At 40.3% G+C, this 14966-nt stretch overlaps 1 protein-coding gene across 5 annotated transcripts in view; it reads right to left on the bottom strand.

The window, feature by feature from the left end:
• Nucleotides 1-1489: 1489 nt before the first annotated feature.
• The window catches only part of IL13RA2 (interleukin 13 receptor subunit alpha 2), a 94172-nt gene continuing 80695 nt past the window's right edge, over nt 1490-14966 (bottom strand). For 4 of the 5 annotated variants that reach the window (XM_033944232.1, XM_033944234.1, XM_033944235.1 and 1 more), the window contains exons 8-10: nt 9594-9741; nt 3641-3746; nt 1490-2402 (exon numbers count right to left, since the gene is read on the bottom strand). In XM_033944232.1, coding sequence (XP_033800123.1) covers nt 2252-2402; nt 3641-3746; nt 9594-9741 — 405 coding nt within the window. In that variant the 3' untranslated portion in view covers nt 1490-2251. The remainder of the gene's footprint in view (nt 2403-3640; nt 3747-9593; nt 9742-14966) is intronic. The other variant, XR_004539414.1, reaches the window with a different exon arrangement.

Here is a 14966-nt window from a genome sequence, read left to right as displayed (position 1 = left end):
TTATCTCGCTTTATGTTTACACACTGCCAATTATGTTTATTTTTCATGGTTACACATCTTATGTATTGTTTTATGTATTTGTAATTCATCTACCATTTTATCTTATTTTATTTATTATTTATGATATGTGTATTTAGATATTTTTGTTGATGTATTACTAATGTCTGTGCATGATTTTATCTTTGATTTTCCCTCTGTTATACTATATATTGTATTATTTATTGTTAATTAACCTCCCCTTTTACGAAGCCGCATTAGGCTTTTTTATCACCGGCTGCAGCAGTATTAGCTCCAACGCTCATAGAATTCCTATGAGTTTCAGAGCTAATACTGCCATGGCTGGTGATAAAGTATTATATGGCTTTGTAAAAGGGGTTGGGGATGTAATTCATTTATTTATTGATGTATATGATTATATGTCCTGATATGGTAATGTTATTGTTATATATTTGAATTATTTTAATGTCTCATTTTCTTTAAGTTGTTTAGAATCTTAACTTTGACTATCAAACCCTGTGAACTGTTGAAAAAAAATCTAATTCTAAACTTGGTATATTGGCAACTATGTAATAATTACATTATTATCAATCCTATATTAATACTGCTAGTATATGAATTAACTATTGAGTTTCATTCTATTTGTATTTTTTTATTGATTACTGGGGGTCTGATTCTATAAACAGCACCTAAATTAGTATGCACCATTGAAAATGGCACCTACCATATGTCAATCAAAGGTAGGCACCATTTATAGAATCAAACCTACCGCCACCTAGTTCAACTTAGGTGCCGGTAGGCATCATAATGTTAGGCATGGATCAGTGGCATAGTAAGGGTGAGAGGCGTCCATGGTGGTGGTGCCCCTCCCCCATCCTCTTCTCCTCCCCCTCCAGCCCCACCTCAACCGCTCATTCCCTGCCCTCTCCTGCCCCATGTGCACACCTCTTCCCTTCCCCCTTACCTCTTAAACTTTCCCAGTGCAAGCAGCAACTCCAAGCTGCTACTCACACCATTATCGGCTCTTCCTCTGACATCACTTTTGGTCCAGGAAGTGAAATCAGAGAAAGAGTTGACGCTGGTGCAAGAAACCAGTTGGGTTTGCTGCTCACAGGGAATGTGCGCAAAGTAGTGGGGGGGAAGAAACGGGGGGTACAGAGAGTAGGATGGGTGCCAGTGCCCCCACCAAGACGGCACCTGGGGGAAGACTGCCCCCCCCTGCCTTCCCCTGTTACTACACCACCAGCGCCAATATATTAAGCCAGGATTTTCCTAACGTAATCTATCGGTGCCTAATGCAGATGCTTAAGTTATTCCATGCCCTAACTCTGTCCCTAAGCATGCCAACATTTTGGGTAGGTGCAGGTAGACATCTCAGTGTAGGTGCCATGCCAATTTCTGCACGGAACTTACTCCCTCCCCCACCCCCCACCCCTTTTATGAAGCCGTGTTAGCATTTTCTTATCACCAGCCGGAGCGGTAAATGTCCTGATGCTCATAGGAATTGAGCATCGTAGCTTTTACCACCGCGGCTGGCGATAAAAAACGCTAACGTGGCTTCATAAAAGGGAGGGTAAATTAATCAATTTTTAATAATTTTTAATTCACTTTAATAGTGTTTTAAATTACCATGCCATTTAAACCAATTAAAAAAATTTACATTTCACCTGGAAATCAGCTAGTTGCTGCTAGGTGCCATTTATAGAATCGGGGCCTAGGTGCCTAGTGCACAGCATTGGTCCACCTAAATGGAGGACTACACTATGAGTTAACCAGCCACTAATATCCAGTGACACTTAACTGGGCAGTGCCACTAAACATCAGCTCCGAGGCCCAGATTCTCTAAATGGTGCCGGTTTTTATAGCATTTTCTCCTTTAATAAAGTATATATTTTTTCACATCCATTATTGGAGCCCTTTGTACGTTTTGGTTTTTTGCTATGCTTTTTCACCTTGTTTCTGATCCCCCTCTTTCATGTTCCTCCTCCATGGGTAGAAATTTATAGAAAAGCAGATGGACTGAAATTCCATAGGAGAAGTTCAATAAAATACGGATCAATACTATTTGTCAGAACATGGAGGTGCTTGCTACAGCCAAGACAACTGTGCTTGATCAGGTGGCGAGGAAATGAGTTAGGTGGATCACAGCTCCCCCCCAATCCCCTCCCCCCCCCCCGAGAGCGAGGACTGGAAAACACATCTAGAAGATATACATTGGGGGTCCTTAATTTTAGAAAAATGCATTCAAGAAAAACTAGAGACGCTTGATAGAGCTTGCAGATATTATAGCCAATTGCTTCTTTCCAGTCGGTGCTGTAGCTATAATTCTTTCACTCGTATTAAGCCAAGGCAATAAGCTCATTTTGCATGTCCAAGGATAGTTTAATTGGTCTTTCACCAGGGACCTGAAATAAAAATATCATTTTATTATTTGAAATATAAAAATCTTTAGCATAATATAGCAATAAAATTAGCTTTTTATATGCAGTGCAGATTTGGCGAGCTATCATATCAAGGTCTTATGAAAGAGAAGGCTGTGCCTATGAAATTGGTTCTCTAGATTAGACAAAAGGGGTAAATGCAAAAATGATTTTTCAAGCATTAGAGGACTTTTATAAAATTAACCCAGTGGCTACATTAGTAAAGTACACATGGTGACATGTAGACAACTACATTTAAGCTAGCCGCATGTAGGTGTCTGCTGGAGCAGATTAGAATGGAGTCTCCGCTTAACAAGCTGTTTATAAAATAAATGCACACTTTACATGCTGACATTAAACCTAATCCAGGGCAACTGTAAATGTCTATGGCTTCAATCTAGTACTGATGTCTATCAGTTTGCACCTGTTGTTGTTGTTAGGTGCCATCGACTCATGTTCGAGTCCTAGCGACTTGATGAATTGCAGATCTAAAAAGAAATCAATTTTGTGCTAGTCCGGAAAGGTCCTCCAGCATCATCTCCATGGTTGTTTTCAACGTGTCCAGCCATCTGATCGCCCTCTTCGCTTGGTTCCTTCGATCTTCCCAAACATGACGTCCTTCTCCAGTGATCTCTCTCTTTTGATGGTGTGATCAAAATGATACAGTCATTAGCATCATCATTTGGGCTTCGAGTGACAGCCAATTTGATCTCTTCCAGAATCGATTTGTTAGCTCTTCTGCCTAAAATGCTTCTCCAGCACCAAAGCTCAAATGAGTCAATCTTCTTTCTGTCAAGCTTTTGCATTCTTAACTGACCACTGAGAAAATGAGGCTAGAGGGGCTCCTATCTGCCTCCACTATGAGTTAGCTAGCCCCTAAGATTCAGTGATACTTAACTGGGCAGTGCAACTGAACATGACCTCTGAGGCCCAGATTCTCTAAATGGTGCCGGTTTTTTAGACACCCAGTAGGCACCCAAACTCAGTAAAAAACAATGTTGAAACAATGTTTTTAGCCGAGTTTCAAGGTGCCTCCTGCACCTGGTTAACTATTGGATTAACGTAGACAGCCATACATACATTTTCATGGCTGTGATCTGGACAGCGGCTGGTGCTGAAAATCAAGGTATATCTTTAAAAATTGCACTTGCTGTTTAAGAGAAATGCCCCCCCCCCATAGAGTTCAAATATTGGTGGAATAATATTTAATGAACAGTACTCACCTTTTATAGCTAGCCCATAAAAGGATAACAGTAATGCAAACAAGCATTACAATAACTCCTGCGGAAATGCACAAGATTACAATCGTCACAGTCACTATGGGTGGCGCTGTAGAACATAAAAGATTAGATAATCAATTTTTTATACATTGAATGGTGTCAATCGATTACCCTTGCTAACAAATCTTCAAGTTGGAATAAAACCAATCTAGAACAGTGAATATTCTGCATTCTGCCTACAATAAGCAGCACAGGAGACAGTCTCCATACAGCCAGACAATAAGATTTACTTACCTGGGGGCTTATACTCACCCAGGAGCTTTGATCACCCTGCCCCATCACTTCTAAACTAATCAAACTCATAACATTGTTCCTGATCTAGATTTCAGTTGCCATGTCCTTGTAATAGGTCGATATGGAAACCATTAATTAGTCTGCATTTTCTAAAAGCTCCTTCTATATGCTTGCAATCCTACCTATTCTCATTTCCTTTCAGGAACACTTTGTCTTTTACTGTCGTTAGTGATCTTTCCTTTGATTGAGCTTTCAAAGCTAATCAGTTCTGCTGCTTGAAATTACTTCAATTGAAGTGTACTGTATATTTGCCATTAGCATAGTGAGATAAGTATCAGACTCTTCACATCTAATGTTCTGATAATATATGAACAGGTTGAGAGAGGGGTTTCTCTTTCCTTAGCATTAAATGCCCTTCTGCAGTAATAGCTTGGCAGAGCATTTTTCAGTGGGATGCTGCTAAATACTTTCTCCTGAGTCTTGGATGAGTGTATTCATCAGTAATATAGTGAATATCACTTCTCCATTGCCTGCTCCCGACTTTTTTTTCCTGAATCAGTGTTTCCTGTGCCCTCCCAGGCTTTATTCAAATCCAGTCTGAAAGACCACCATTTTGAGTCTGTTTCTCTTGATCTCAGTTTTGCTGGTTTTAACCCTTTTAGTAAATGAAATTGCCAAATCCTGGATGTTTGTGTTGACTAGACTTTAAGCTAATTGCAAAAGGCACTATGGCCCCGATTCAATAAACGACGCCTAAGGTTATGCACCTAGATCAGTGTGCCTAGCCAATCTACACACCTAATTGTTTAAAAGGTTTACTTGGCGCTGAGAATTGGCAATTAACTCATAATTGACGATAATTGCACCTAATTGGATGGTAGGTCCCTAACTTGGTAGATATCTGTCTAACCCTATTGTATTGGCACAACAGGATTATTGCAACTCTCTTTATGGTTTCCTGATCAAGGGCAGCTTTACGAGGTTGCAGTTGATCCAAAATACAGCAGCCAAATTGATCTATAGGAAAAAGAAGTATCCCCTTGGTTGAAGGCTCTTCATTGGTTGCCAGTCTAACTTAGAATCCAATTTAAGTGTGCAAGCATTGTGTTCATATAATTTTGAATGGAGTATTTTTGCCTTTGGTCCCTATTTCTCTTAATTCCATATAAACTATATGACCAAGAACTTCTCAATATAAACCGAAAGATTGGATTGGATGCCTACCACTTTGAGGTAGGTGCCTTGTCCAAGGCGTCTATCAGAAAGTAAGTGTAGTTAGGGGTTGGATCATGGGTGTACACAAGTTTCATTTTATGTAATGGGATCTATTTGCTAATAACATCTCGATGCTCACTGAAGCAATAGCATCCTATGGGAAACATAGCCCCTATGGAAATGATAAGTAATAATAGTGGTAAAAAGGAAAAGCACTTTTATTTATTTATTTGATAACCTTTTAAAAAACTACAAATCTTCAGTGCTTTAAAAGCTAAATTATAAAAGCAATTTTAAAAAATAGAATTTTCAATAAACACAATCTCTTGTAAAATGGTTATGGAGATGTTCTGTACAACCATGGGTTTAATTTCTGTATTAATTTGGCTGAGGTCTTGCCTGTGATTACTTTTGTTTTGATTGTATTGATTTTCAAAGATGATAAAGTAGAGTAATAGCCACTATCTCCCTAATTCTATATATGGTGCTCAAAATTGTGCATGAAAATTTGGGTGTGCACCCAATCTGCGTGCACAATTTATTTGAACAATGAGCCAACTAGCATAAATAATTGAGCACTAACAATTATTGGTACTAACTGACACCGGTTTGAATTTACACATGCCTCTTTGTAGTTGGTATTCTATAAATGTGCATGCATAAATTTTATATATGAATCCAAAAATGGACATGGTTGGGTCAGGGGTATTTCTAGAATTTGAAAGCAGTGTTATAGAATAAAGCAGATTTTTACCTAATTCAGGCACAAAGATTTACACCAGATATCAGTTGAAGTAAATCCTCATGTCTAAGATTTGGTGCAGATCCCACCGCTAAGGGCCCAACTCTGAGTGCCATTTATAGAATTACACTTAATCTATGGCCCAACATTTAAGATCATTTATCTAACTAATGGCACCCGCTACCTGGATAAGAGTACTGATCGGGGCCATACACTGATTTTCAGCAGAACTATCCAGATAGTGCTGCTGAAAATTCCTACGATCTGGATAGTGCTGTACAGCATGTAGGTGTAATGGTAAATTTTCCAGATAGTAGCAATTTTCAGTCCTACAATTGGGATAGGACAGAAAATGACATTATCTGAATAACTCAGATAGTTAGTTGGTGGCCTATCTGGATATTCAGCTGGTGGTAAGTATCCAGGAATACTTTTAAATACTATGACAGACTTTTAAATATTGGTGTGCTAGTTCCTAGCTACTGTATGTGTTCGTGGATATCCAGCAGTAGGATTTTTATGGAGGATTTTTTGTTTCTTTGCTTATTTTTTTTGTTGGTTTTTGCTGGAGTTTTTGGGGTTTTTTTTAACTTGTTTGGAACCTTGATTTGACAGCTGCTTAGGTTTGAAATGCTATGGAAACTATAATTTGCATATTGTTGTTGCTGCTGCACCATGGGATAGGAGGCCATTTTGAAGAAAAACAGCTGACAGATATGATTCAATCACCGTAAAAGCTTTGACCTACAAATTAAATATAAATCAGTGTTTACGCAGTGAGGAACTATTTTATGCTGTTGCTTTCATTTTCAGCTTTAGGGGTGTCAGCTAGCTTTCTTTCCCCCATGATGATCCAATCTTGGGAGTATGCTTGCTAAAGAGTACTAAACCTTAACATGCACTCTCATGCGTGATAAAGCTTATTGTTGAAAAGCTTTTCAGTAAGTAACCTTTTTCTATGAGGTAGGCGTATGTTATTTTTATACTTGTATGTTTTTTGGAGGGGACACATCAATGGCAGAGAATGGGCATGAATACACATTGATATTTGCATAGCTTTATTGCACTTGCTATTTGGATGTCCATGTTTAAGATCTTTTTGGAATGATACTTGTTTCATTATCTGTTCTATTTTTGACATACAATCTGATCTCTCTATTACTGTTCTCATACTTAAATCTGAGGCTCCTTCTATTAAGATTCTGGACATTCATCATGCTCTGTTTAATACTCTCTTAATTATCGCACTGAGACTAATATTATCTAATTGGAAGTCCTTTGACTCACTAAATGTCCACTTTTAGTGGCAGTCAGTGCTTTCACAACATAGACGTGAAATGCTAATTTCTAAATCTTTGCCTTTGCATGCTAAAACAACTAGAAAATGGGCCATTGTTGAGAACTACTTAAACTCTATGTAATCACGTATTTTTTCTTCATGTTCTTAACAAATACATATCTCCTCAACATATCTCTATTTTTCCATCTTTCTCCTTCTTTGGCCTCTGAGGGATTTTCTCTTCTTTCTCTCCCTACCACCCTTGTTTCTTATGCTTCTCCTTCAGTTCCCTTTTCTTTATCCCTCTTCCTATTTTTCCCCTTATGGTTATATTAGATATATGTAATACTCGGATTGGTGTACATTTGATATTGTTCACTTTGACTTGTTACTTTTTTATACGAATTGTTGTACATTTTGTACTCGGATTTCTGTTCTTCTTAAAAAAAAAGGTATTTGCATAGCTAGCACATTGATATTTGCATATACTAACAGGTTAGCGCATCCATAACACAGGAGGTAGGTAGTAAGTGCTCCTGTGTCTTTTTTTTTTTGTTTTTCAGGTTACACATGGTAATGCAAACATTAGCACATGACCTGAAAAAAGAAATACAGTGGTACATTGGTTTACGAGCATAATTCGTTCCAGAAGCATGCTCGTAAGCCAAAGCACTCGTATATCAAATCAAAGTTCCCCATAGGCCATAATACAAACTCAGAAGATTCGTTCTACAACCAAAGTTTGCTATGGTGGCCTAGGGGTGGGTACCTGCCTGTGGGTGCTGCAGCGCTTTCAGCATAGTAGCTTCCTTCCCTCGGGGTCCCCGTGCGGCTGCCCTCCTGCTTTGGCCGCCACCCAACAACGCGCGTCCCACGTACAAGTACATAGGACGTCCTGCATGCTTGTACGTGGTACGCGTGTTGTCGGGGCAGCACCGGCTTGACTCGGGAGTTGAGAGGTCCTGCGCATGCTTCTGCAGGATGGCGGCCGGCTTGAATTGGAAGCCGGGAGGCGCTGGTGGATGGCAGAGGCATCGGCCAAAGCAGGAGGGCAGCTGCACGGGGACCCCGAGGGAAGAAAGCCACTACGCTGAAAGCGCTGCAGTGCCCACAGGCAGGTATCCACCCCTGGGCCACCATAGCTGAGAGCTCGTTTATTGAGGCGATGCTCGGTTTGCGACACAAAAGTTTGCTGAGTGTTTTGCTCGTCTTGCAAAACACTCGCAAACCGCGTTTCTCGCAAACCGAGGTTCCACTGTACTTGGGAAATGCCCTATTTCTTGAGTGTGCTAGAAATGGGCTTATGGGCTTAGCATGCAGGAAAGTCTTACATTAACATGAGATAAACCCATTTCCCAGCAAATTTTAGTAGACATACCCCAGTGGCGTAGCGAGGGTAAGTGGCACCCAGGGGGGTGGCGCCCCTCTCATGCCCTTTTCTCTGACCTCTTGCTCTTTCCTGACCCACCCTCCCCTGCCGTGCACATGACCCCCCCTTCCCCATACCTCTTTAATTTTCCCGGTGTGAGCAGCATCACAAACCTGCTGCCCGCATCACATCTGCTCCCCTCTGACATCATTTCCTATGTATGGGACCTGGAAGTGACATCACAGAGAGCCGACACCGATGCGGGCAGCAAGTTCATGATGCTGTTTGCGCTGTGAAAATTAAAGAGGTACAAGGAAGGGGTGTGTACACGCATGGCAGGGGGGATCAGAAAAGAGCAGGGGTGGAAAGGGGGATGGGTGTTGGCGCCCCACCAAGACAGCACTCAGGGTGGACTGCACCTCTCCCCCTTGTTACGCCACTTGATATACCTTTTGGTGTTACCTTACTGCAAAAATAGCACAGTGTCACATCCTGTTTTTTTGTTTGTTTTAGGGAAATCTAAATTTGAACTGCATACAGTATATGTAGTATGGTAAAACCCTAGAATGAATTTGCCCATCTAGAAAACAATAGAGCCACTGACAGTCCTATCTTTGCAGCAGCAATGCTATGGGGTGTTCTGTTTTTTATTTTTTTTTTTTGGGGGGGTATGTTGCTGAACCAACATAACAATTATATGATCATATATGAGCATCCTGTTTTCAGATTTCTGGAGCAATAAAAGATATGCAAATTAAGCTTTACATTGTGTTATTTTTTTCCTTCCAAAACAGTTACTAATGAGTTACAGCCAAGTCCTGAAGTTTCAGCTTATATATTTTTGCTGTTTGACTATGTTCTGAACAAATGCTAGTCATTCTCATTTTACCAGTCTGGATGGATTTCCTAATGGTAGATAAAGATTCTAGATACTTCTAGTTAAATAATAGAAGGCCAGAATAAAATTATGATCATATGATAATTAAGAAATCGACTTGGAGATGAAACTAAACAAGCACAATTGCTTCAAAGTCCTGTAAACACAGTTTATTGTTACCTTTAATACATTTTTGCTGACTCCAATCGCTCCAGAAGCTTTCATCTGCACAGAAAATGTTTATCTGGCCTCTCACGCGCGCGCAGAATGTGTGGTTCAGTTTGGGTTCCAAGAAGGTAAGCTCAGTTGCCCTTTGGACCGGCATTGACTATCAAAAGGAAAGGTTATGGAAAAATAGAGATATGTTGAGGAGATATGTATTTGTTAAGAAAATGAAGAAGAAATACGTGATTACATAGAGTTTAAGTAGTTCTCAACAATGGCCCATTTTCTAGTTGTTTTAGCATGCAAAGGCAAAGATTTAGAAATTAGCATTTCACGTCTATGTTGTAAAAGCACTGACTTCCACTAAAAGTGGACATTTAGTGAGTCAAAGGACTTCCAATTAGATAATATTAGTCTCAGTGCGATAATTAAGAGAGTATTAAACAGAGCATGATGAATGTCCAGAATCTTAATAGAAGGAGCCTCAGATTTAAGTATGAGAACAGTAATAGAGTATGGAAAGCTAGTAAAATAAATTGCATCTTCTGTTCTTATTTCAGTGATTCTTAGTGTCTCCCAAACGAGTCTGGCTTTCAGAATATCCACAAAAGTATATGCCTAAAATATAAGCCCATGTAATCAGCTACAAGCAAACAAAAGAGATTCATTTTCAGTTTTTCAAAATCAAACCAAAGCTAAAAAAAAATCACCACCTCACTTACATACATTGGCATGGACATTATAAGAGTTTAATTTTATAAATCATTGTCTGTGCATAAACTGTTGGCTTCACTAATCTAAATTAAAACTTAGGGCTCCTTTTACTAAGCTGCGCTAGCGTTTTTAGTGCGTGCTGCATTGCCCCGCGTGCTAGATGCTAACGCCAGCATTGAGCTGGCAGTTCTTGGCGCGTAGCGTGAGATTAGCGTGCGTGGCAATGCAGCACGTGCTAAAAACGCTAGCGCGCCTTAGTAAAAGGAGCCCTTAGTTTTATAGACCGAGTCATCAACCAAGAGGAGCTCGACTCGGTTAACAATAATGTAATACATAATACATAAGGTTGACAAAAAAAGGAGACTGAAATAGTTAATTTCCAAAATGTTTAGCAAACAAAAAAGTTTTCAGAACTTTCCGGAATAAAGCAAAAGAACCCTAAACTTCTTAATGTAAGCGGTAAAGCATTCCAGAATTCAGTTAAGTTAAAATCAAAAGAATAACTAAATCTCTTAAAGGCTCTGTTTTTACCACTGAGAGAGGGAAATGTAAGTTTTAATTTTTGAGAACTTCTGGCAAGATGAGATCTATGTACATTCCAGTCTAAAGGAATCAAAGTGGCAAAAATGCCAAATAGGATCGTAAATGCAATACAAATGCACTTAAACTGAATTCTGAGATACACTGGAAGCCAATGTAATTCCTTGAGCAGAGGGGTTAAATGATCAAATTTACTCTTACCGAAAATAAGTTTAGCTGCAGTGGTCTGTATTAATTGAAGTCTCTGCAGACTGACCTTTGAAAGACCCAAATACACCGAATTGCAGTGAATGAGTTCTTATAAGATTAAATTGTGCCTAAAAAGTATGCACAATGCAAGCCGGCACATGCTTGTATAAAAGAACATCTCAGGCTGGAAATTCACCTTGTGGCCTGTCCTCTAGCACTCCCAGCCTGCTCACTACATCATGATCAAGCAGGGAAGAGCCTTATACAAAAACATGACTCCCAGCAATATAAAATTACCACTAGTGGGTGCCATTTTGGAGACAGTACTAATATGGCAGAAGCAACTGGGGATCTCTCTCACCCTTGGACCACTGGACTGGGACCATTGGGCAGCAGCTTTGAGGACCAATGGCTCCCAGGCCAAGGGAATGAAACTGCTTGTGAGGGGACTCACAAATAGTTATTCAGTTATCGCAGGAGTCAGAAATCCATGCAAATGAGATCCCACAGGTTGCTTACTCCCTTGTAAATCAAGGTGTGGAAGAAACACCCCTCCTACTGCATCTTGATAACATAACAATATAAACATCTACTAAAACAGTGGTTCCCAACCCTGTCCTGGAGGAACACCAGGCCAATTGGGTTTTCAGGCTAGCCCTAATGAATATGCATGAAGCAAATTTGCATGCCTATCACTTCCATCATATGCAAATCTCTCTCATGCATATTCATTAGGGCTAGCCTGAAAACCCGATTGGCCTGGTGTTCCTCCAGGACAGGGTTGGGAATCACTATACTAAAGGACAAGAGGAAAACTCATTACACAAATCTTATAGGCACAGAAACCCAAGAGTCCAAAAAACTATTCCAAATCTTAAAAGATCTAACAGACACCAAACCCTACACAACCACCAACAATACCCCACCCCCACCCCCTCAGCTACCCTCTTAGCAGATCACTTCAAGAACAAAATTACCAATGCCAGAGCCACCCTCAATTTTACCCCATCTCACCTAAACGTAATCACAATTCACCCCACAGAAAAAGATTCAATTGCAGCAGACAGAACATGGTCTCAATTCCCCAACATACAATGGTCCGAACTCAATAAACTCTACAAAAAATACAGCCATGCCTCCTGTGACCTCAACCCTGCCCTTCATATCTCCTTACTACCTCCAGTGTAAAATTCCGTACTCTACTTCTACAATGGATTCAAACCACGCTCACAGACAGCATTTTCCCTACTGACCTCAGCAAAATCATCACCCCAATCCAAAAAGACCCAAAAGAACTACCAGACCAACCATCCAACTTCAGACCTATTGCCTCAATACCGCTATACGTCAAACATACAGAAGGCCTAGTAGCCAAACTCCTCACCAACTATCTAGATGACCATAACCTACTCCATCCCATGCAATCAGGCTTCAGAACCAACTTCAGCACAGAGACACTACTAGGCTCCCTTATGGACACAATCAGATAACACCTTAGCACAGGGAAAAAAATGCTTCTCATACAACTGGACCTGACTGCAGCATTTGACCTAGTTGATCATAACATCCTTCTGCAAATCTTGGATGCAATAGGTATCTCAGATAAAGTATACTCTTGGTTTGAAGGCTTCCTAAAATCCAGAACCTACAGGGTAAAATCAAACAAAGAAAAATCAGAACCATGGTCAAACCCCTGCGGCATATCACAGGGATCCCCTCTATCCCCTACCCTCTTTAACCTATACACTGCCTCTCTCAGAACATATCTGGACAATCTAGGCATAACTACCTATAGTTACGCGGATGACATTATCATTCTCCTACCATACGATCAGCCAAAGCCCACCATGACAAACACACTACTTCGTACACTAGAAACAGTTACAACTTGGATGAAAGATCACAAACTTAAACTCAACCCAGACAAAACCAAATTCATCCTCCTCGAAAATGACAAAGTCCAAACCATAACCAATTTAGAACTCAACTCAATCAACTATCCCATCCAATCCACCATAAAACTACTTGGAATGATTATAGACAGATGCTGTACCATGCAACCGCAAATAAATAAAACAATACAGAAATCCTTCGCAATCATGAGAAATCTGAGACTAGTCCGGAAATTCTTTGAAAGAGCACAATTCCAGCTTATAGTACAATCCCTAATCCTAGGATTGTTGGACTACTGCAACATCCTCTTCCTTCCATGCCCTGCTACTATGACCAGGGAACTACAAACTATCCAAAATACAGCTTTGAGACTCATCTACTCATTAAGAAAACATGACCATATCACAGAAGCTTACATCAATTCACATTGGCTACCAATCCAAGAAAGAATACAATTTAAATTCTACTGCATGTTATTTAAAGCCCTAATGGGAAAAAAAGGAGCAAAGATCACACTGACAACCACAGGAAGAACAAAATCCTGGATGCTGTGTACAAGGGAGGAATAAACTTAGTAGCTTCTTCTTTTTGTGCATTTATGCTTTGGGGGAATTAGACTACCGAACTGTGAAATTAGTCTTTGCATTCAGTTAGCTCTTAGATTTTGAAATCTTTACCATTCATTTTTCACCCAAAATGCAAGCAAAAAGCAAGATAGCTGGAAACAATTCCTAATAAAATATGTCAAGCATTCCACTGTCAGTAAAGCTCTTCTTATAATCTATGTGAACAATATGTTCTTCAGAAAGAGAAAGTGCCAATAAAATTAGCATGATGGACATTTTGTTTGTATCTGAAAAAGCAAAGTGCAATGATGGTTGCTTTGCAAATATCTATGTGCTTCAGTTTCAAAAGCATTTCTCCCATTGTGTGCTTAAGGTAGAACTTAGGTTCAAAAGTTTCACAATTGTCTGGTGCTAATATAATTACTGAACAATTGTAAGGATGTGGTATGAATATGAACAATAGAAAGCTTGCTTTAATATTCCCATTATAAGAACTGAAAGCCACTTAACTGCAGAATTCAAATGAGTCGGGAATTACTTAGTGCTAGAAATATGCATTTGCAGAGAGCCTGAGAGCCAATTGACAGAATCACAGAGAAAAGTAGACAATGGGTATCATCAGACACCGATATCAAGGCAGCATGTTTGCTCGGGCAAGACTAAAATGTGTTAGAGCAAATTGCATACAAGAATGTCATAAAATTTAAGCTAATGTTGCTTCTAGTGACGGTTAGCCTTTAGAGCTACGGGGCTTTTTTTAATGCCTCCAGAATCACAGTAGGGAAATGAAAAGCCCCTCATGAACGCATCATTCTACATAATTTCTAATGTATTTTAACAAGGCTCATCTTTTGGACATCAGGGCATGGCATTAGGTCTGAGTATCAGCGATGAAATGATGGCTTTTATATCAGAGAAAAGCAACTTGCTCTCTATTGAAGAAGTCCTGTTCCCTAAATATCACCATCAGAAGAATTTACAAGCAGTAGCATAGGAAGGGGGTTGGGCCACCCCAGGTGCCATCTTGGTGGGGCACCAGCACCTCTCCACCCTCTCGCTCCTTCTCACTCCTTCCCCGCCACACGCATGCCTTCAATTCCACCCACACCCACCCCCATACTTCTAGCTCTTCGCTGGTGCGAACAGCGTCTCCGATCTGCTGCTCCCCTCGGATGTTATGTCCAGGTCCCGCGACTAGGAAGTGATGTCAGAGGGAAAGCCGATGCTGGCACAAGCAGCAAGTTGGAGACACTGCGTGCATCGAGGAAGCTAAACATCTATGGGGGAAGGGAAGGGGCATATGCGGCAGGGGGGCAGAGAAGAGGGTGAGCGGGCACCTCCCACCCTCGCTACGCCAGTATTTACCAGGGTAATTGTATAAACATGCACCTCTGAAGTACCTGTTTTATAAAAGAAAGCAATCACATACTTTCTTTTGTAGAGCACTAAAAGCAAGTCACTTAACCCTCATTGCCCCAGGTTCCAT

This window comes from Geotrypetes seraphini, chromosome 5, assembly GCF_902459505.1.
Source record: "Geotrypetes seraphini chromosome 5, aGeoSer1.1, whole genome shotgun sequence".
Lineage (NCBI taxonomy): Eukaryota > Metazoa > Chordata > Amphibia > Gymnophiona > Dermophiidae > Geotrypetes > Geotrypetes seraphini.
The sequence above is the reverse complement of the archived record's forward strand: the minus strand, read 5'-3'. Positions and strand labels throughout refer to the sequence as shown.